Below are 23,847 nucleotides of genomic sequence, written 5' to 3' on the forward strand. Positions count from 1 at the left end.
AATGTTCAATTATAAATAATTGTATGTTCATTTACAACTATTAATAAAATATGTCCAATTTTGAAATATTATATGTGCAAAATGACGTCACTTGGGGAGGGGAGTGTAGGTAGCAGAAGCTACACCGGGGTGTAGTGTAAAATTTTCAGGTTGTAGGTTAGACATTGGGCCTAGTGGTTCAAATTCGATTAAGGCAAGGCCTGTAAAGCAAATAGGCAATGGGCTGCGAATTCAGCCCACCAACCAAATCTGTAGTTTGCACAAATTTTCCTACTCTTTAATGGAAGAGAAACAAGTGATTTGGATTATGTTAATCTATTGGGGTATCCCTTATACTATGGGAGTTTTACTATTGACAAATATTTCATAAAATTAGGGCAAATTTAAAATGGTAGATCAAATCTCTAAAGTCCAACCTAGACGTTGAGATTATTTATTTTGTTTTTAAAAAACATAAAACTCAACTTAAAAGTCTTAAAATAGTTACGCCCGTTTATTAAGCAATGATAAATTGGGGGAATAGTAATGAATTTGTATGTTATTCGTGAAAAATTCTTTGTCATGACCATGACAATGGCACTTCATCTTGATGACGTTTTTCATACCAATTTGAGTGTGAACTACCATTACCATGGGTTTAATATACAAAAAACTAACCAAACAAACTCCATCTTAATGACGTTTTTTCATACCAATTTGAGTGTGAACATTACCATGGGTTTAATATACAAAAAACTAACCAAACAAATTAAGTGCAATAATTAAAACAATGCCCGTGGAATATATAAATATAGGAGAAGAATTTTAGATGGAAAAAAGTGATAATAGAATATGTTTATTCTTGCTCCATTTGTATGCATAATCGCATATATTACACAATACTTAGAATACATAACAAGGGACACCTTGAAAAAACAGGAAATAGTGTAGAAAGTGGTAACATTTTGATGTGGTACGTTTAATTTTTATTTTTATACTGTAGTAGAAGGTGAAAGAGAAAAGTCAAGGTTCCAAATCTCAAAACGACCGTTGACAAAATCGTAGTGTGCACCCTTGAGAGCTAGAGTTTTCTTCAACACTGCTTCTCTCACAAATGGGTATGTCAACAGGTTCCCAAGTGAGACATTCACAGCTTCCTGCAATCATAATTAGATTTTGTCATCATTAATATGGTGTTTACAAGATCTTGATATAATAAGTTACATAGACGCCTATTTTATGATAACTAACCAACTAGACACAGTTACACAATTCGTATACATATCAAGAATCAGTCGTCACATTGTCTCAACACCTCATAAAGAATGATACGTTATAAATTTTTAAACAATAACCATTATAAGTAGCGGTTCCATTGTTTCAACCCGTTAATTTGGGTTCAATTAGGATCGTTAAAATAACTTTAAAATTCGTTTGATGCTAAATTTTAGGACTACATTAAATGTACTTTCACTTTCACTTGGGATCATATATGGCAGAAGCATTGTCTATAGATTTGCTAATTTCATGACTAATAATAAGATGAAGTTTAATTGGAGGAAAACTCACCTTCTCACAGTGTTTGCATTGTTCAATAAACTCTGCACTGCTGAGCTCTGATTTCACCTTGGACTTAGCAAGATTGCCGAGCTGGACCCAGTTTTCAATGAAATCACTGGTACACCAAAACAGACAGCCGAACAACAGTGTTAGTTCATTCATAGCTTTGTTCACCCATTCATTACATAACCAAGTCCTAGAGAACTCGAGTTACTTTTCGGAACAACTTAATTTTAGCAGGTTTGTACATAAACAGGGTTAATTTTAGCGGGTTTGTACATAAACAGGGTTAATTTTAGCGGGTTTGGGCATAAACAGATTTAATTTTCGCTACACTATGACCTGACTTGCCCTTTGATTACATCAACTTACAAAATAAAAATAACTCTATTTCTTGCTTGATAACATGTAAAGCAGTACAACAAAATTCTCAAGTAAGCCAAGAATTTTTCCAATTCAAAAAAGTAAGCCAAGAAACTAAACAATTCCTAGAACAACTTTTCAAAATACTATTCTCTGAAAAGGTAGATTAAAATTCAAAAGAGTTTTTCATACAGTAATTATCAAGTTTGATAATAAGATGCTCGTTTCAATTCCATTCATTCCATCATCAGCATATATAATACAGAACATGTTCCAAGAGAAGAATAACTTGTACTTTAACAATAGATAATCACAGTCCACATATAACATGGAAGAATTAACAAAAACATAAATTACAAATTATTACAAATACACCCTTTTTCCCAATTTACTTGCTTTATAGCCGCATGCACATAATTTTATGCTAGTAAAAAGTACAGAGATTTAAGAAATAAGCGAGTGCCAGACACCAACTTCAAAAGATAAAAAATGGGATAAATAAATTGAAACGGAGTTAGTATATACTTACGAAGAAGTTTTGCCATCATCAGGGATGGACATGAGGCCCTTTATTCCACCACAGCAGCTGTGTCCAACAACCACAATATTCTCTACCTATAAAATAAAACATTTTAAAGCCCCTTGTAATTTTAAGTTTTCACCCCATAACTCCTTCAGATATAACATGATGTAAGAAATCCAGATCAAACTTCTTTTTTCCCCACTTTTGGCCAAAATCTTTGTTGATCAGGAACAGACCTTTTACTTTTTAACATTCTTCTTTCTTTTCTTTTCTTTTCTTTTTTCTTTTTTCTTTTTTTTTTTTTTACCGTTCTTTTTGATTGAATTTCTTCTTACTGAAGAATATTACTATATTAAAGGTTTAGCTTTAATCTTTATACTACAGTAATAATCTCCTTGCCAACTCTCTTCCAATGTTGACTATTTAATTAATGCGAAGTATATATGAGTACTTTTTACCAAGATTATAGTTTAACCAAAGTCAACTTAAAACTTCGATTTTTTTATTACATTAATTCTCACTACCACGTGAGTCTTAACAAATCAAATAGAAGAAATTGAGAAAATTAGTTATTATATACTCCATATAAAATAAGATTTTCCTTCCAACCAACTACGGTCTTCTATACTAGAAGAACGTTATAGTAGGGAAAGACAAGTAGAAAAGGACGGTAAAATTTTACCTTGAGATGCAAAACAGCATATTCAATAGCTGCTCCAGAGCCAGGAAATTTTTCCTGCAACATAAAAAATTAATAAAATCCAAAGTTAAACATATGATCCATACCAATAATAACTAACCAGGATTATCCTAAAATTAAAGCAACAAATAATACAGTAAGAAATTATATCAAATTTGGACCATATTAATATTTGTACATAAGTAACAAGAATAACCTTATCATAAGGTGGGACCATGTTGGCAATATTTCTGACAGAAAAGGCCTCCCCAGGCTGAAAATTAAAGATATGGGAGGGGCAAACTCGAGAATCTGAGCAGGCAAACACCAAATACTGCATGTGCAACAAACAAAATTTCGTTAATTAGTTTATTTAATTAAACAATCTTTTTGGAATTAAGAATCTGAAACTTCTATTTTAACTGCTAGTTGTGCATGATTTATATAGTTAAAAAATTAATTAGGTAGGTCTTTTTGACAGAAAAAATGGCAGAAGATCCAACGCATTTATATTTGACTGAATAGTCTTAGATATATGAAAGTTATGAAGAGATTTTATTATAATCATATTCTGTACCATCTCTGTTGATTTAAACCATATTGCTTAAAGGTTAAGATGTTCAACTAACTCCTGATTATAGCATTAGTGTATAAAGATACCTTTTTATGATACCTAATTTATACATCTCACCTACTCGAAATACATAGAAATTATGAAGACAGTTATGTAGACAAAATTTGATCTCAAATTTTGAATACTAACCCTCACATCTTTTTTTAACCAACGTAAATAGTTATTGTTCATTACTCGAATTACACTTTTATACAAGTATTAGATTTATATTATAAACAAAATTGGCTAGCAAATTGTAAATACAAACCCGTTCTATAGCCAAAAAGTACCACAAATCTGTAAACATCGATTTCTCTATCATCTCAGTATTTGCAACTATATAACCAATAATGTTAAGATTTGTGTACATAAAACATCACATTTTACTTTCCCAGAAATAGAATATTGAAAGGATAACGCGTAACTTGTTCACCTCATTGACTTTAAGGGCATAATGCCCTCTTTACAGTGTGGAAGCACATGGTAAGCAATTATGGGTGGCTGGTATCAAATCCTTGTCACAGCAAAAGGCATCATAGATTAGGGGCTACTACTCATTTAATTCCCGTTTATTGGGAGTATTTTCATTAGTATCATATACCTGCTTCAATTATGGATTATGCATGCACTGTATGTAGCGTAAGATTTTTGTTTTGTTTTTGTCTTTTTTATTTTTTTAATTTTTTATTTCCTTTTTTTTAGTGCGAATGATCTACGAGGGCAATGTAAAATTGCAAATTACTAATGGGTGTTGGTCATTTTGAACCTGCATTCCCAATCTTGATTACTATGCTGAGACCTTATCGATATATTACCTCATTATAATTAATTCATATTAATTTAATTACAATAGTATTGAAATATGGTGATGTTGCATTATGTCCTTTTTTTTTAAAAAAAAAAAAAACAAAATTTAAAAAATATTGCATGTTCACTAGTACTCTCACAAATAGGAGAAATATAGTCAAATATGAATCTTGAGTCTTGCTATAAGCATCAGCTTATGTATATTTATAAAACTAAGGCTTGTTCTCTTCAGATTATTTTCAGTTCAGTTCAGTTCCAATAAGTTTAGTTCAATTCTTAATTTCCTTCTCTCATAAAATATTCAGTTCACTTCAGCTCAGTTCAGTCAATCGGAACAGGCCCTAACCTTTATATTTCCTCTTAAATAAACTAGTGTAGCTATTTTACACAAATAAATGAGTAAATATATATGTGTATCATACGCCATACATACTCTTAGTGCCTTAAATTTATCAAAGCAATGCACAATTATATATTACTAGTATAAACAAGTTTTTGTTGTTAATCAAATATCTCACCTTAGGGCTTTGACCATTGGCAAGTTCACGGTACCTCTCAGGATCCTTCCTGATAAAAAGGAAATAAGAAAACAACAAAAAAGTGAGTTTAGCTAAATTAATTACTTAATCTTCACATTATGTACTGTACTTAACTAAAAATACAAATACAAGTACAAATTAAAATCTACTTGAATCTAAATTAATTAAATAAATCAAGCAATGCCAATGATAACTGGACATTAAATTAAAATGAGAAAAATACAAGTTCACATTAATTCATGACGCCCTATTTTGGGGAACTGCAAATGTGCCAGATTCTTGATTCTCTTGTGAAAGTACACTCATCTAGTCTAGTCCTTGTAAGGTCATAGTACGGGCTCAAAAGTAAGGAATTCTTGCAACATGAAAAAGGGTACTAATGGCTGTATTCTCATCATTAATGGCCAATTATGCTAAAGCATATTCTTATCAATTTCTTATAGCCATTAATACTGATCAATTTTTTGAACCATAAATTCTTATCAATTTGTATTCTACTAAGTATTTCATTTTGATAAATAAATTACTCCATAGTTTCATTATACTCCGTAGCAGTATTATCGTTCAATCATGATTTGAATCACACCTTAATTACAATTAGATAATTAGTGTTATGTGCATGTTTATACCTTATATACATTATTATTGTATTACATAACACATTATAGCGTCTAATTCTTCATATATAGTGTTAAGAAAATGAGGTACTCCATACATAATACTTTGTATCTAGATAAACGGTAAATTTAATTTTGATGTATGATTACAATAGCATGTACGAGTAGTATACTTTTAAAAGTTAATTTAAAGCGGAGTAACTAGATAACCTAAATCCATTTCTAAGTTGAGATAGTACATAATAATTGATCATAATTCATAAATAAATAGAGTATAGAGATAAGAAGAAAATTGAACGTACTCGTATTTCTCAGTTTTGAAGTGGCGGAAACCGGTCTTAAGACGCTCAACCGGATCAAAAACTTCCGTAGAATCAGGCTTGGTTACGCCATTCTCGGCCTTCTGTGCCTGCAACTCGGCTGTTAGCTGCTTTATTTTTTCGGCTGCTACGTCATCCAATCCTGCTTTCTCACTGTTTCCAAAGTAACAGATTTCTCGTTATTTGTACCCAATATTTATTATAGACTAACTACCTCTCTTTTTTGTAAATGCAATCACCTTATCACTTACGGAGTAATGTTTACATATTACAAGCAATGTATTGTGTACACGTTCAGTCCATTAATGATTTTTTATCTGCATCATTTTTCATTTCATTGATTTAAAATATGTCTTTATATATGCATATTTTCATATGTAGTTAGTCACACGGTGTAATCGGGATAACTCAATCGGAGTTTACTCAATCAATCAGGGGTAATTGAACATACGTTATTTAGTCAGTCATGGATTATTCGATTGCTAAGGGAGTACGGATTACCAGGTAAATGTTTTAGTGTGTGTCAACTTGACATACAGTGTGGTTGGCCACACTAAATAAGAGCTGATCGATATAATCTGCCAAGATGTCTTTTGTAAATGATGATATTTATTATACGTGCACTAATTAATCACTTTCTAACCGAACAACCACATAGAGCACCGTATTTAAGAATCAAGTTCACTCTATTATTTAAAGAGGTGGAGGGCGATCTATTCATCTATATACAACAATTATAATTCTACCACATAATTTCTTTGTAATAGTTAATGGTAAAGTTTATCAATGAGACAAACAGACTTCATATGATTCTTGGTAAATCCATCCATTAAGACATCAAGTAAGTGTATGCTTTTTATTTTAAAAAGATAAGGTTCATGAATAATTTCAAACAAATTATTATATATATACTCCATAGAAGTATGGTAAATAATCATGATTTCCTCTACCTTAAAATATTATGAGTTATTTGACTTTAATTTACGATTAAAAATGCTTGATCAATAATTTAAATTATAATCCTTTATTAAAATTATAACACCTTATTTATGAATTTAAGAAATACGAGTAAAACCCAAAATAGAAATTTGATCATATTGTGTATATAGTCCTTATATTTTTTTTTTTTTTTGAGGGATATATAGTCCTTATATTACTTTCGCATAATCCATCCAGCAATAATAGGACAAAGACTCAATAATCAAAAGATTTTGTATGCATATTTCAAATTCCTTTCACTTGGAAGAAAATTATAAACATGACTTTTAAATTTTTGAAAGATCATATCATAACTTTATCAACTTCTCCTTCAATTTCCAGCCTAATTTTTTGGAAAATCAACAATTAAACCCCCTAATTTCATCATGACAAAATTTGATTTAATTAAATTAATCACTAAATAATCGTGAATCAACGTAAAAAGGAATTAACAGATGGTGAGTGGGGTAGGTGGTAACGAAATGAACGGCTAATACGGGCAGTACGGTCGTCATGTGGGCCCCAATTTCATAACTTGACCAATGTCCTCCTCTTATTGTATACGGTAAAAAAAAAAAAAAAGTACAGTGATCAAAATGAGTCAAATTAAGCAATTTTTTTTACCTTAAAAGCTTCGAGAGTCCTGCAATGGCTTCCTCGTATTTGCTTCCCATTTTCTCTTTCTTTTATAAAAACAAACCAAAAAAGAAAAGAAAAAACAAAAAGTCAATCATCGAATTGTATATAAATTACTTCTATCTTTGATAAATACAAACAGTAAAGTCCAAGATATAATTTTTGAAAAATAGAGAGGAAATACCTTTTGATTGATTGTAATAGATGAGAGAAGAAGATGATAAAAAATGAAAGGGGGTTTTAAAAGGAGAGAGAAAAATGAAATGAAGGTGATGTATGTTAGAAAATGGGGTGGCCACACTTTTGGTAAGAAAGTGTGGATATCTATATATAGGGAGAAATTTATGATAAGAATTAAAAAGGGTATCCACTAACTATGGTTAAAGGGTAATTAAGTTTAATGATCCCAAAAGGGGGTTGTAAAGTATGTGGATTAGGGAACTTAATTATATTGTAATTTTATTTTTATTTTTTTTTATTTTTTGCATAAAATTGTCTTAATGTTGATGTGAAATGATGAATCTTCCTTTGATTTGTCAAAATAAATAAATATTGGTGAACTATTTTTTGGGGGTGTTAACAATTGATGAAGTGCCATGTGTTTTGTGGTTTTCTATTGTGGAAAGTTGCGCAAATCGACAAGGACCACCCACTTTTTATTCATTTCTTAAAAATTGTTCTTATGGTTTTATACGCCAATTTCCTTTTCTTTTGGAAACCGCCAATTCTAACTCGAGGAGTGGATTTATTAGAGGATAGTACGAGTACATACACATCACTCTAGTTATAAATTCAAGCAAAAAAGGTAAGAAAAGAAGCAAAAGCTAGACCTATCAAGTAAGAAGCCGATAAAGAAAATATTAAGAATATAAAAACATTGATGATATAATTAATTTGCATTTTTTTACAGTCTAAGGGCCTGTTCATATTTACTGAACTGAGCTGAACTGAACTGAACTGAACTGAACTGATTGGAGCTGAACTGAACTGAACTGAACTGATTGAAACTGAACTGAACTGAACTGAACTGAATTGAGCTGAAATGAATATTTTATGTGAGAGGGAAATTAAGAGCTGAACTGAACTGATTGGAGCTGAACTGAACTGAAATTAAGTAAATGTGAACAGGCCCTAAAACTACTCGTATCAAATATATAGTAATTATCATTTTAGAACTTCTAATCTATGTAGTGCTTATAAAGAATACACATATACTGATATACATTATTATTAGTTCATTACTCTAAATTCAAGTATTACGTAGTAGAATTTTATGTAAGTCGTCTATTACTCATCAAACAATAATATAATAAGTATGTACTAAATAAATGAATACAAGTACTATTTTACAGAGTATATAATTTTTAGATAAAATAAAGTGCGCATTATACATTGTATTTACATTACATGAGTCAGGAACATAAAAAATTTTCCCACCATATTAAAATTACATGTAGCTTAAGAGTAAATTGAAAGTCTTAAAGTAAACCGAGGAGGCTACAACTGATTTTAAGCAAAATGATTCGATTATAACAATATTTCAATTGTAAAGACACATATAAAGATACTCGATTATATATTTAGTAGATGCTAAAACAAAGGCGAAAATCTAGATGAAATAGAGGTAATCTAACCAATTTCAGTGATATAGAGATTATTTGATATACTAATGAAAAATAATGAATTTTCCTAATATTTAGGGTTGTATAACATCCAAGCAAAATTGAGTTAGTCTTTGACTTATTTAGTCCCTATAATTTCATATTTTAGAAATGATGAAATTGGGATGAAAGAGATGTTGTGTTATAGAAAAATTTAAAACAATAGTGGCTTTATTGGTGAGGAAGAGTCAACAATGGTATTAGTAAGGAATATTATTGTGACAAATTAAACTATATGGTTAAGGGCCTTGCGGTGGGGGCCAGGAGACAACGTTGACTACTACTCTTATTATGACCCCTTCTATTTACGTAACCCCCTTTAATTTTACGTTACTAATCAAATTATTTAAGAGATAGAGACAAAAATATTAGAAGTTATACAACATGCTTACCAGGAAGGGTTATGTTATGCTAAGTTTAAGCCGGCAAATCATGTATTTTTGGAATTTTAGAACTGGTCTATCATAGCAACTAGCAATTGGTTTCTATTTATTTGCTTCGTTCTCACTTTTGGAATCTTAGTTAAATTAATTAATTTTAGATCATATTCGTTGTCATCCCTACTAATTGGTTGTTGGTGGAGTGGTGATTGGAACTACACTTGATTGGGAGGATCCTCGTTCGATCTCCTAATTGTCTAAAACTGATCTCCGAATTCGGATTACCCCAAAGGATCAACCGGGTGGAACACACAAAAAAAAAAAAAAAAAAAAAAAAAAAAAAAAAAAAATTGTCATCCCTAATAGCAAGTACTCCGAACTATAATTTCCCTCGGTTTCTATTTATTTGCTTCGTTCTCTCTTTTAGAATCCTAGTTAAATTAATCAATTTTAGAGATTCCTATTCTCTGAAAACTAAAATTAAACAATAGAATTAGAAACATTTATATATACTCCTTATTTGTTCCATGTATACTATATAAGTACATATAACTATATAAGTGATATTTTATTTAATTTGTCTAATTAAATATATAATATGTATTTATCAACTTTTTATAAATTTTAATTACATATACTCTCTCCGTTTCTAAATTACATTCCTCTTTCTAGCATTTATTCCTCACATAATAGAAAGAAAAAGGAATGTAATTTAGGGACGGAGGGAGTACTTAATAAAGAGATATGTCAGAAAAAAGTGATTAGAAAACGACGAGGGATTAGAACTTAGAAGCGAAGGACAATACAATTGTCAGCATTGGGATGCATACAACAAGGCTAGCACTAATTATTGGACGATGCAGTTGCATTGGTTAAATTACAGGGATCCCATCAGATAATCAACTTTTAATAATAACAGGATATTCTTGTTTTTAAGTTGCTTTATTAGTGACTCAGCTTAGTAAAATGATCAATTCCCGTGATTTCATACCTTCATTAAAAGTATACACGTTAGATATTTATGACTTCATTGAAATAAGCACTTAAATACATTAAAAAAAATAAATAAATAAATTTTTTTTAAAAAAACAAAAAAATTGTATAGTACCCTTACCAAGATGTATGCATAGTTTGGATTGAATCATCTAATAGCAATTGGTTTTGGCCGTCTTTAATTGTAGTATTAGGGGTAGAAAGTAATTAATTAGGGAATACTTCGTACTATATGATTGGACGCAAATCTATCTTGCAATGTAACAATGTTCGTTATTAGCTCTATTGGCTATCTGAAATGATATATATAGAGTAGTTTTATTTATGTTTTAGGATCATTTGCAATTTCAAAATCTACTTAAAGCCTAATTTATTCATCTAACTTACGTAGATGTAAATTGAATGGAAAGCTCTGATTAACCCTAATTTGAAAAAAAAAGGACAAATAAATTTAGATAAATTCAATTTTTCAACTCCTAATCAAGTTATAGCCGTGAGATACGTTAAGCCATATTATCATATAGTCTATTTAGTATTTCACCAAAAAAAATATAGTCTATTTAGTAGTCTAATAGTGTATTGTATAGTTAGCGTTTGGGCTATATGTTTATAAGCCCGTTTAGTTTGTATAAATATTCTTCTCTACAATAATACAACACCAGGAAAATTAATTCCTGACATGATACCAGAGCCAATTTCACGATATGGGACCGTAAATGGCTAAAAGTTAAACTCGTAGCCAAGTATTTTCTGCTACTCCGATTTTCTAATCTGTTCATATTAATTAAGATAAAGAAGAATTACCGGAAGCGATGGTTTTCCACAACATAGCACCATGCATTTCTTAAAGCTTCCTGCCATAGTATAGAGGGAGATATCTACGCTCTAATTTACTCCAGGTTACTTCAGCAATATCTGACAAAATTAAATACGAGTATTAGAAATGCCATATTAGAATATCAATTTAATCGATCAATATCTAAAAATAAAGGGTACTAAATTTCTACAACTTTGTTTAGGATTCACATCTTTATATAGTTTATTAAGCATTTAAGCATGACACACACCGCAAATCAATTCAAGTAGCATGAAATATGAGAAATTAAGCATTTTTTGTTGTTAGTGGTCGTTTGATTGGACATATAATCAATTAATTAAGTGATAAACGATTGATCTATTAAATTGAGTACAGTTATGATCCTCATTGTTGTAGTGGGCTACAATTTGTTTATTTTATTTTTTTTGAGAGAGGGCTACAATTTATTTTAGGCGATCATGAGTATGACAATTTGGAATACTCTTGTGCCAATCAACTGCCATTATTTCATAAAGTTTTGAGGATGCATTTTGAATTTCTAGCTGAACGCTTATTACAAGAACGACTTATAATGGGTTGACTTGAAAGGAATGAGATATATTATGGCCTACGTTCTTTAAAGACATTGACGCACAAAACATAAAAATTGGGCATACAATGTACTCGATATAATTTCGTAGTGGCTTAAAAATGAATTTAAGACAAGTCAAATCCGTAGTGGCTTAAAAAGGAATGAATTCAAGATAAGTAAAGTCAAACAAGGGTTTATGTAATCGAGCCATATAAATTAGGGTTATAAATGATTAACAAAAAAATGAAGAAAAGATTACCATAGACAAAATAAAGTAATAATGATTAGAGTTTGAAAAAACGGATGAAATTGAAAAGTGAGTAAAACTAAATGAAAGAAATACGTATAAATATGGCATTTTGAGCCCAAAAAAAAAAACCTTGTTTCAATCACTTAGTTTTTGAGGAAATACTGTAGGCCCCGTTCTCTTCACCTTAATTTTGCTGAATTGAAATTATTTTTACTGAACTTAAATTAATTTTACTGAACTGAAATTATTTTTGCAAACTGAAACTATTTTTACTGATTTTTTATTATAATTTTTCTTTAAGAAAACTGAATTTTACTGAACTCAACTTATTTATACTGAACTGAAATTATTTTTACTGAACTGAAATTAATTTTACTGAACTGAACTTATTTTTACTTAACAAAAATTATTTTTACTTAATATTACTTCCTCCGTTTCTATTTAGTTGACGCGTTTGATTTAGGCACATATATTAAGGAGAGGAGAGAGAGTGATAGAGAATGAAAAAACAAGTGGGGTAACTTGTAAATACAAGGTAAAAAATTTACCCAAAAAGGAAACGTGTCAACTAAAAAGAAACTTCCTAAAAAGGATACGTGTCAACTAAAAAGAAACGGAGGTAGTATTTTTTTAAGGTGAAGAGAACAGGGCCTAAGTCTGTAAAAGATTTAATTTATTTTTTTAAATAGAAGAAGGAAAAATATGGGCCTTTTATGGACTGGTAGAAGAATTCATTGTAGGCCCTTAGATTTAAATGTAGGCAGCTTTCGGTAACAAGGCCCAGCAAAATTTACTAAATGCCGTTCGTTGGGGGTAAGCTGAGATTGAGACTAATCAATCAGCACTTTGTGGCCTTGTATTATCCATCTAAAGCTAGGAACTAAAAACACCACATATGACATATCTATAAATCAATTTACAACCATTACGTACTATCCTCATCTCCATATATAGAGTACGGAGTATAAGGCCCTGTTTTTTTCACCTTAAAAAAATAATATTAAGTAAAAATAATTTCAATTCAGTAAAAATGAGTTCAGTTCAGTAAAATTAATTTCAGTTCAGTAAAAATAATTTCAGTTCAGTAAAAATAAGTTCAGTTCAGTAAAATTCAGTTTTCTTAAAGAAGAATTATAATAGAAAAACAGTAAAAATAAGTTCAGTTCAGTAAAAATAAGTTCAGTTCAGTAAAAATAATTTCAGTTCAGCAAAATTAAGGTGAATCAAACAGGGCCTAAGTTTAATTTCATCTAAAACTCTTATTCTTAAACGAACGTCTTAACTTACCGTTTCACTTTTAATCAACAAAATCTCATTTTGTTTTAGTTTATTTATTTTTAATTAATCTCTATTTTAATTTCTATATTCACTAATAAGAATCCACCAAATATCACTATCTCTTCCTTTTTTTTTCCCTTCTAGTTCACCTTTCTGGCTTTCTTACAAACATGTGCAACAAAAAAAACTTTTATTTGAAAATAAGGCGCACAATCAATGGATATAAATCCATAAACCAAACAAGTACTATTAAGAGTACTATGTATGTACTAACCTATTATTTATTCAATGAAATTATATTATCATTAAGAGACTTAAATTATGTACGAGTAATATCTTTTGTTATTTTCAAAGTTGCTTTTTGTACAAAATACATTTCATTCTTTCACTGTGTATTATTTGTGGTTCTTAAACGAGGTATACACATTATATATGACATAAGCACATAACAATTATTGAATTTATATAAGAAATAAGCACATAACAGTTATTGAATCACCAAAAAAGATAATACCTTCCACTTACTTCTTCCACTGGACCAATAATATATTTACCTTTATACACCAAAAAGATGAAAGTTTAATTTATTACAATTCATTAAATTTTATAACTAATATAACCAATTTTCAAACCGACATGCAATAGGGCATGATGTCACTTGTTTGAGAGTCGGGCTATAACAATAAGTTCATATATGTTACATGACATAAAGTATGAGATGAAAAAAACATAGCTACATGAAAATGAGAAGATTAATAAAAAATAAACACGTACGAAAAAAGGAGGATGAAATTACCGGTCACCAAGGGAGAGAGGCAAGTGTAGTTGTATACAAAGTAGCAAAGATATCGAATGAAAATAGCGAATGAAATTTCGTTGAGACAAACACTCTTTAATTTATGAAAGACACCAAAAAAAATGGGAGAAATATAAAAGAGGACAATTATATATATTTGTTGGCGTGTAGAGAAATAGGATAAGGCAAGCGAATGAATGGGGAAGCAAACTTGGATTTCTAATGGCTTACTTCCGTAGATTAGAATGTCACGCTAAAGATTGGTTTGATCTATTTATTTTTCTATTTATCATTTTATGGTCCACATTTAATTCCATAACCATGCAAATCCAAACTTAGATTAAATAATTTCTTGATGAGATCATTTGTAAGCTAGATGTATGTGTGTACACAATTCCACTGTTTTATTCTTTACTAAGCTACAACTAACCTTGAATTTTGTGGTTGTATGTTCACTTTGATTCTAAGAAGATTAATATTGATGGTACGTTTAGGGATCGAGTTACTTGGAATAGGATCCCGAGGCAAGTTCGTTCGTAATCATATCACTAAAGGTGTATATGATCCGATGTTAATTACAATAGTTAGACTTGTACATTCGTGTTTCAAACCACTATGTATGTTATTAATTAATTAGTAAATATACTTAGAGCCTTCACTAGATAAATATAGAAAGTTAAGCTTGCCTTATACGAAGTAATGTTTATTACAAAATGATTGAGTACAATATTAGCATGTGTTGGTCTTGTTTAATTTGTTATATAATGTATGTGTTTCAAGGACTTTCAACTCAACCATGACATATCTCATCGATCGTCAATCCAACTCATACCATGGTCATAAGTCTTATCTATGCAAACTTATTATATTAAATGAAGTCTAGCAAGTATATACTACAAAGGTTGCTTACAGATGATTAATAATTAAAAAGAAAAGAAAGTTAATTAATTAATAACTAAATGGATGGATTAGAACTAGGCCTAGCTAATATGAACCGCTGATCATATCAAGATCAGTGTGCATTGAACTTGTACCTGAATTACTAAATTAAATCTACAGATAGACCAAATACCTAAGCTATTAAGAAGATACAATGAAAAAAAATTACGAAGCAGCTCATATTCTCTTGAATTGATTCATGCATAATGGAAAATGCATGGAATTCTAAGGCCCGAGTAATATTTAATTAGTAAGAGTTCTCTATCTTATGATACTTATCTTGTTTCTTGTCATTTGTTTTAATTAATACATTACATGACATTTATTTACATATGCACGTAAAAAAAAAAAAAAAAAAAAAAAAAAAAAAAAAAAAAAAAAAACTGAATTGGTAACAAAAATATGCGAACTAACCCCATTAGTTGGTTAAAATCCGGAGAAATTGATTTTGTCTACAACATACTCCCTCTGTTTTTTTATATACATCAGTTTGACCGGCACATTTATCGAGACGTTACTTTGACCATTAATATCTTTAATTGTACATTAGTAAAAATTATAATAACATTTTTTATGAAAGTAGACATTATGACAAATCTAATGATATATTATATAATAACATTTATTTATTTTTAGAGGTGAAAAAATTAAGTCAATGATGGTATGTGAATAGTGCAATTGTCGATGCATATAAAAAAAAACGGAGGGAGTAATAAGATTAAACTTTGTGTCTAAATCATTATCCTCGGACTTATTGGTCTAGCAAGAAAAGCTAGTGATCAGGTGAAGATGATTATGGGTAGGCTGTGCACTTGTGCCTCATGTGCCATGTCTGCACGCTTTGGGGTAGGTCTAACCAAAACCACAAGGCCACAAAGCTATGTGTTGAGCTGCAATATAATTTTTTGAAGGTGACCCATTCTTAGGCCCAATTTAAATAGAATCATGCCAAGAGATCTAATAAAAGGGCTTAAACATTTTTGTAAACCGTTAAATCTTACTTCGTAAATGACATCCAAATGTGAATTAACTAGAGTGAGACTTCTAGGTAACCAACCAACAATTAGAAATAATGTCTTCCCTAGTTATATTATACAACCCCGTTTCTCATATTATTTGCAACGATTTGATATAAAGTAGAGAGAAAAATGTCTAATCGTTGCAAATAATATGAAACGGAGGTAGTTATAATTCTACCAATTGGCTGCTGGTGTAAAGGTAATTGGTTGTATATTTGGTAGAGAGGATTCGTATTCGATCCCCACAACAACAATTGGAAGGGGACTGAACGTAATACCTCAAACAAAAATACCCCCAAAAAATGTTTTTGACTTTCCAAGATTTGTTTGTTATCCGAATTAACAGTAATGGTCCACAAAGTTTTCGTGTGTTTATAATTATACCCAAAATTTACCCAATTTCTTATTTTGAAGAAACTCCACATTTCCTGAAAGAGAGGACACCAATAACCGACCTATTCATTCGCCAATTCTTTCTTCTTTCCCCTCTTTCTTTCTCTCTCTCTTTCTAATTGCGTAGCATGCAGGGTTAATCACTGACATCAATCACAGGATATTCTTGTAAGGTAAGTAATTCTCTCTCTTCTAAATCTTATCTTTCCATATTCATCATGCTTCAACTTTCAAATCATAATTTATCCTATTAAGCTTTAAAATTATGCTGATTACTACCTTCTTTTGATTAATTAGATGGATTATTCTATCTTATGGGTGCTCTATTTTTTTTTTTTTTTTTTTTGGTTGAATCTTATGGGTGCTCTAATTCATAAAGTTTTTACCTTTTTGTTTGTGTTTATATAATCTTGATATTTGTCTGGGTCTTTTTTTTTTTTTTTTTTTTTTTTTTTTTTTTTTTTTTTTTTGAATTTGTTGATTTTATGAGGTGGTACCCATTTCCTTGAAGTGGGGCCAATTTGCAATCAGTGAATTATCGATCACCCTCCTTAATTGATTGTTTGATACTCTTATTACTCTACTTATTGATAAAATTCAACAATGGTACATGTTTAGTGTTTGTTTGATATGCTTAAAAAAAAAAAGTGTATGTTTGATAAAATTAAACGTTGGTATGCACTCTCTGTCTATAGTGTAACTTTGAATATAACTTTTACTCTAGGTAGCACGAACATTTTTAGAAGGTGGCATGTTTAATGCCAATTGTATAGACAAAACATTGTCACAATTTTGGATGGATTGTTATAATAGAAAAAAGTTGCCACTAATAAATGTATTGTTTCGCAGTTGTGCCCGTGTCACTGTCTCCATGTAACATAGATTTTTTAGTAATGAATGTTTTTTTGCAAGCGTTTACTTATCAATATAATTCCTCCGTTCCAATAATATTGCAACAATGGACTTTTACGTTTCCTTATTTGACCATATAATATGATTTATATGTTAATTAAAATATAGTTACGTGGGATCTCGTTAGATTCGTCTTATAAAATACTTTCATAATATCAACTTTTTATAATTTTTACTCTTATACAATTATAGCTATTTAACATATAAAATGTGTTTTGGGATGCGTAATTTCATTCTTGGTGCAATATTATTGGAACGGAGGAAGTATATTTTTATCCAACAATCTTGTGTTTAGGTTAGGCATATCAATGAATGGATATATTCCTTATTCCCATATGGGCTGTTGGAAGCTTGGTGATCTTTATCATTGATAACATGTTTTTTAAGCTTAATTGTTCATCATGGGCCTCATGGCTATGTTGACCACTTCGACATTTGGAATAAAGATATTAGATGATGTGATTGCGTATTTAGTAAAATGTTTGTTAATTCAAATGATGTGATGTTGCTGGCTTAGAGTTATTCAAATTGGTCATGATGCTTCATGAAGCATCAAGAAAATATTTGGAACTTTGTAATAGAAAGGAACAAGACCAAGGCAACCCAATGCTCAACATACCAAGTGGTGTGGGCCTGTGTGGTGCATGGATTTTTGTGCACTTCAGATTTTACTTTCACCATAATGTATGAAGAAAGTACTAATGTGTCTACACTCCACTTCACTAGTATAAGGCGTTTGGTGATTGAGTACAAATATTGAGCCGAGTTGAATATTTTATGAGGGAAAGAAATTAAGATAAGAAATGAACTGAACTGAATATTTTATGAAAGAAGGAAATTAAGATAAGAACTGAACTGAAAATAAGCTGAAGATAACAGACCCTCAATGTCAGGATTTTCTTAATTTTCATTACAATTAGCAGAGTCAATGTCAGAATGTATGTCCTGCTTCATACGAAGTATGTTGCATCTTGGACTTTTTGCTACTTTCTATGTACACTTTAGATATGGTCCTCTACTTGAGGAAAATGTTGTTTAGTTTTTTACTTGCACTTTAATGAAGTTAGAAGTCACATTTACAAATGTTAGTACTGGGAGTTTGTATCCTCGAATCCTCGATATTGATCCGGACCTTGAAATTCTTTAGCACAATGTGAAACTGCGAATCATGGGATATAAGATTAATGTTAGAATAGCTGCAGAAGATTAGTATTAACCTTATGAATTGTGATTAGTTGCTCATAGATAAGTTTAGAAAACGTTTAATATAAACCTTCATTTCCCAGTAATCTGTGTGCCTCAAATGAATTGATATATTTTGACTTCTAAGTCACTGCAATCAACTTTTGCTTCTATGAATCTATTGCATTTTATTCTCATGAAAAAAAAAAATCATCAAACAATTGTGTTAATATATGACACAGGATTTAAGAGAATGGTTACCCATCACCCTTCAGCTGCAATTTCCTGCACGGAGGTTGCACCTTATGCTGCACAAGTTTCGCAAGTAACAGTTGGTGATTCACGATATACTTATTCAGAATCTGCGATGCTTGGCCTCAAAAAATTACATATTGTAAGTAAACAAAATCTGCTTGAATTAATTTATACAGTACATGGGCTTTTATAGGTGTCAAACTTTGTTTCTTGTTTACCTTTGCCTCTATTACATATACCTCTATATTGTCAAATGTTAAGGTTGCTTTAGTAATGTTTGATTTTCAAATCAGTCAGCTCAATTAATGGAGGTTTTCCTTGAAATTGCTCGTAACAACACCACCAAGGATCTCGAGACATGTGGGGTTCTTGGTGCTTCCCTTGTAAGATTCTTTTCTATTTCTTTTGTCTGTTTAATCTTAGTTGAAATGATATGCTTCAAGGAGCTTTGCTTCATTGTTACCATTAAGTGCTGCTCATCATCACAATCCATTTATCCATTAATTTTTGTTGGCTTGTGTACAAGCTCCCTTGTAAGCCTCTGTCTTTTAATAATTTGTAATATTTCACAAAATAAGTTTTACACTTTCTCTTATATATATCTCAACACACCCCCTTTTACTTACTTATTTCTCTATTTGTTGACTTAAAAAATCTAACATCACCATGGCAACCCAAAGTTTAAAGATTTTTGACAAAATGCCTGCTGCTTTGTTTCTGCACACAAAAATCAACCTAATTTCATTTGCTGAAAGTCTAAAACCAAGCCAGCATTTTTGCATTCAGCCTGCTTTCTAGAATTCTAGTAGTATTATCCTTCATTAAAATTCTAGCATAGTTCCTATTAAAATAAGAATATTACATTGTAATCGCTTTGATGTAAAGATATATGCATCATTCAATATGTGTCCATGTTGCCTGCAGACCTTTTAAGTTTAGTATTTTACAGTGGTTGGCTGATGACAGCCATCTCATTCTTGAACTAATTCATGTTTTTGATTTGGCCATGTAGACAGATGAGACATTCTATGCTACCACGTTAATAATACCAAAGCAGGAATCAACTTCCAGTTCAGTGAGTCTGTGTTAATACCTTCATGTTGCTACTCTGCATATTCAATTTGATATCTTATCTTAGTAGCCTGCATTGGTCTTATTGTTGTTATTGTAGTGTCAGGCATTGCATGAAGAGGACATCTTTAACATACAGAATGATCGCTCCCTTTTGCCTGTAGGATGGATCCATGTATGTCTCCTTTCTTGCTTCCGCTTAAATTAACCTCTATATTGTTGTTCTTTGTAAACATAGTTTTTTTTTTCTTTTCTGTAATCTTTGCTTGACCATGTTTGAATTAATACACTAACTTTTGGGAATATTTGTGCATTTAAGTGTGAAGTTTTGTTTATACATAAAAACACAAAGAATCCCTGAATAGATTGCTTTTTTCTACTTACCAGACACATCCTTCGCAAAGCTGTTTTATGTCATCGATAGATCTACATACGCAGTATCCATATCAGGTAATCAGCTGAGATATTCCCCTTTATAGATTTGAAACCCTCCTTATTATATCCCTCTATGTATACTAAAGTCTTGTGCAAAAAAAGTTCTATCCCAAAGCATATGCTTTCCACCCCTTTCATAATGTGCTGGTACGGGTGTACAGGCGGTACAACTGTTGTCCTGTAATTTAAAATCTGATTGAAATTACTACACTCTTTGAAATGTTTACTATTTTAAATGGTACTATCTACCGTTTCTTCATATTGGAGTCAAAGGTTAACTGATATATATTTGGGTTTGAACTATAACCAATTAACTTAGAATGGCCTATTGAGGTACGTATGATTCTTAGTTTTTTTGTGAAATAGTGTTATTCATTGTGTATTGTTCGGAACCAATTTGTTATTCTACAGTCGGAATCATCTTTAGAGGTATTGGGGTAATTTTGATGTTGATTCGCCATACTACCTCATCTGCTTTCCTGTTGTTATGCAGGTGATGGTGCCAGAGGCTATCGCTATTGTCGTGGCTCCCACTGATAAGACAAGGTCTGCACTCTGCAGTCTAATATGTCATTTTAAGTTCCTAGCATTCATTGCTTTGATATGTCATATGTGCAACAGATAAATGCGCATGTATGCTTTTGTTCTTCTAGCATTTGGAAAAGAATAACTAGTTACTCCGTATATGTTTCTCCCAAAGTCCCGTGGCTGTTAATTTAGTTAGTCATTGGAGCATCATGTTGATATTTAAGAAAATTGAATTTAGTATACGACGACAAGCTTAGCTTAATTGAGAATGACATATCATTAGGCTCTTTGAAAGATACAATAAGTCAATAATTTGTTCTCCCTTGTCTTTATTTATTCATCATTGTTTTTCCTGGTAAATAATTCTGTAAGTGCATACAAATTCATATTAGGTCTCTACTTAGCGCTAATGTCTCATATTGCACGAATACACCAGGATATAAAAGGATGAAAAACAGTAAAAGTAAAAAGCAAGCAAGGGAAGACAAATTATGGAGCTGAATGACAAGTTACTTTTCTTTATTTTAGGTACTTGTACTACTAGGTGGATCCAGGAATAATTCACTGAGCTGTAACTCTGATTATTGATGTCCTACAGGAACTACGGTATATTCCGGCTGACAGATCCTAGCGGTATGAACGTTCTTAAGGAATGCGAAGAGAAAGGGTTCCACCCTCACCAGGATTCCAGTGACGGGAGGCCATTGTATGAACAATGCTCACATGTTTATATCAACCCAAACTTGAGGTTTGAAATTTTCGACTTGCGTTGATATGACCGAACCTTGCTTGGTTTCTAATTGTGATAGTTGTGAATAGACAAGAGAGGTATGCTTGAGAATCTAGCATGTTAAGCTTAGTTTAGCTTGCATCAGTTCAAGTTTGTACCAACATTGGTGGAAGATAAGGTATATATAGTCAATAGTAATACAGATAATCTCAGATCTCCAGTAAATGCATCCAGTTGTGCATAGATCAATAGAAGGAAACACAAATGTATTGATTTTCCTATTTGAATAAGACACTGTTGAGATGAAATACAACATATTAGTTGACACTTCGACCAACTATGGTCTTGTTCTCTTCAACATACAAAAATTAGTTTAAACTAGTTAAAAAAAACTGAATTATTCAGCTAATATCGAACTATCAATTAGTGTTATCATAACAAAAAGCTGGAGTGTATAAGTTTCTATTATAGCTTAACCGTGACTTGGGTGAGGAATGTTAGCGTAATGTGTAAAAATCATAATATTAACTATATACTCGTGTATATTTGCACCAAAAAAAACTATATACTCGTGTGTATCATAACAATACATTTACACTCATTTATTGGTCATTTGGAGCGACCTATCAAAATGAGCAAAGATGCAATAAACAAGTCTTGGCCTCCCTTGGGTTAACGTTCAATAGATACACCAAGTGTGTAACTGAAATTCAAGTTTCTTGTGGATTTGATATTATTGCAAATTGCATTATTTGTTTTCCATTGTTGTACTAATTAATAAAAGGAACATAAAAAAAGATAAAGTTCAATCTTTTCTCTCTCCAGCCCTCTCTCTCCAAATAACCTCCGTCTTTCTTTTTTTTTTCTCCGGCGATGAGGCTCGCCGGCGGCCGTGTGGCTCACCGCCCACGCCAAATCGTCGGCGAGCCTCCGATCTATTCCCTTAGGTTGTTTTTTTCCTTTTCCATTTTGCTTTTTTGTCTTTTCAGCCTTACAACTTGCGCCGCTCCTTTTCGTCCGCCGCCTCTGTTCATCACCGGCCGTGAGGCCGGCTTGCCGCCGTACTTCTTCTCTGCTTCCTCGCTGCGCCTATGCTCCACCTCTTTGGCTGTTGTAGCGACGTTGATTTCGAGAACGGGGAGGGTGAGTTATCGCCCTCTGAGTCCCTCGTGTAGGGCCGTTCTGAGTCCCTCGTGTAGGGTCGTCGGTGCCGCGGCTCGGGGGTATGTGGGGTCTGGGCTTCTCGGGCGGGTTTCAGCGGTCCGTGCTTTTAAATCAGGCGGTTTGTGGGTTAGGTTGGTGAACCTCGGACCGTTGGTGGTGGGGCTCGATTTGGCGGCGTGGTGGGTTGTTAGGGTTTCGTTCGTTGTTTTAGTTTTTAAGTTTTTTCCTGTTTTTTCTTTTAGGTGCCTTTGTGTGTTTTTTAGTTTTGTTATTTTTTCTGTTTGTGTGGTGTGTTTGGGTGATTTGGGGCTTGCAGATCGGTTTACCGATCTTCTGGTGCAGGATTTAAACCGGGTTTTTTGGCTATGGGGCTTCGGTTTGATCATCTGGTTGTTTGGGCTAAAGGGGTATGCTTCCATGCCGATATTCGTGTTTGAATCGGAGATTGTCTTGTCTATGGTGAAGTGTACGACACCAATTTTGATTTCAGGTCGAGGAGTACGGGATTCTGAGCCAATGAAGGTTCACGTCAAAAACTACAACATATTGCCAGACCCCCTTGCAAGAGGCTGCATAGGACAGCGTTATATGAGCCAAGGGTACTTAAGAATGTCATTTTGCGCGTGCAATTGTAGTTTCCTTTATTTCGAACTTGTAATTGGTTCTGTTGTCTTTGTATTGTTCGATTACGATCTCTTATGTAAGTGCCGTATGGCTTATTATTAATGAATTTTAATCTCCCCCCTTCAAAAAAAAATAAAAAATAAAAGGAACATAAAATATCTAATTCTGAGCAAAATGTTGATATTACATCTTTTTTTAAATGGTCAAGAATAGTTAGCACTAGTTGCATATATAA

The 23,847-nt window shown here is 31.7% G+C and overlaps 2 protein-coding genes across 5 annotated transcripts; one reads left to right on the forward strand and one right to left on the reverse strand.

Moving 5' to 3' along the window:
• Nucleotides 1-822: 822 nt before the first annotated feature.
• LOC145600974 (carbonic anhydrase 2-like) lies at nucleotides 823-14,569 on the reverse strand. Of its 4 annotated transcripts, XM_081656863.1 has the most exons (11): nucleotides 14,361-14,569; nucleotides 14,079-14,118; nucleotides 11,453-11,563; nucleotides 7,603-7,661; nucleotides 5,983-6,153; nucleotides 5,043-5,091; nucleotides 3,322-3,438; nucleotides 3,108-3,161; nucleotides 2,432-2,517; nucleotides 1,549-1,654; nucleotides 823-1,136 (listed from the first exon to the last, which is right to left on the reverse strand). In XM_081656863.1, the coding sequence occupies exons 3-11, from the start codon at nucleotides 11,507-11,509 to the stop codon at nucleotides 972-974; spliced, it is 864 nt and encodes a 287-aa protein (XP_081512989.1). In that variant the 5' UTR covers nucleotides 11,510-11,563; nucleotides 14,079-14,118; nucleotides 14,361-14,569; the 3' UTR covers nucleotides 823-971. The 4 variants fall into 4 exon arrangements, with proteins under 4 accessions (XP_081512989.1, XP_081512988.1, XP_081512987.1 ...); XM_081656862.1 differs by lacking the exon at nucleotides 14,079-14,118 and having other exon boundaries at nucleotides 14,339-14,569; XM_081656861.1 differs by lacking the exon at nucleotides 14,079-14,118 and having other exon boundaries at nucleotides 14,361-14,567.
• A 2,173-nt stretch (nucleotides 14,570-16,742) lies between these two features.
• Nucleotides 16,743-22,149, forward strand: LOC145602374 (AMSH-like ubiquitin thioesterase 2). The gene is made up of 8 exons (XM_081658569.1): nucleotides 16,743-16,884; nucleotides 19,048-19,199; nucleotides 19,354-19,443; nucleotides 20,073-20,135; nucleotides 20,232-20,306; nucleotides 20,519-20,581; nucleotides 21,060-21,112; nucleotides 21,693-22,149. The coding sequence occupies exons 2-8, from the start codon at nucleotides 19,059-19,061 to the stop codon at nucleotides 21,865-21,867; spliced, it is 660 nt and encodes a 219-aa protein (XP_081514695.1). The 5' UTR covers nucleotides 16,743-16,884; nucleotides 19,048-19,058; the 3' UTR covers nucleotides 21,868-22,149.
• Nucleotides 22,150-23,847: the final 1,698 nt, after the last annotated feature.

This window comes from Chenopodium album, chromosome 21 (assembly GCF_948465745.1).
Source record: "Chenopodium album chromosome 21, dcCheAlbu1.1, whole genome shotgun sequence".
Taxonomy (NCBI): domain Eukaryota; kingdom Viridiplantae; phylum Streptophyta; class Magnoliopsida; order Caryophyllales; family Amaranthaceae; genus Chenopodium; species Chenopodium album.

Bases quoted from the DNA above. Each gene is read 5' to 3' on its own strand.
- LOC145600974 (XM_081656863.1), bottom strand. From the start codon at position 11,509: ATGGCAGGAAGCTTTAAGAAATGCATGGTGCTATGTTGTGGAAAACCA. The intron at 6,154-7,602 runs GTAAAAAAAATT...CTTTGGAAACAG, and splicing joins GGACTCTCGAAGCTTTTAAG to TGAGAAAGCAGGATTGGATG. The intron at 1,655-2,431 runs GTAAGTATATAC...TTGGTGTACCAG, and splicing joins GATGATGGCAAAACTTCTTC to TGATTTCATTGAAAACTGGG.
- LOC145602374 (XM_081658569.1), top strand. From the start codon at position 19,059: ATGGTTACCCATCACCCTTCAGCTGCAATTTCCTGCACGGAGGTTGCA. The intron at 19,200-19,353 runs GTAAGTAAACAA...TTTTCAAATCAG, and splicing joins GCCTCAAAAAATTACATATT to TCAGCTCAATTAATGGAGGT. The intron at 20,307-20,518 runs GTATGTCTCCTT...TCTACTTACCAG, and splicing joins TGCCTGTAGGATGGATCCAT to ACACATCCTTCGCAAAGCTG.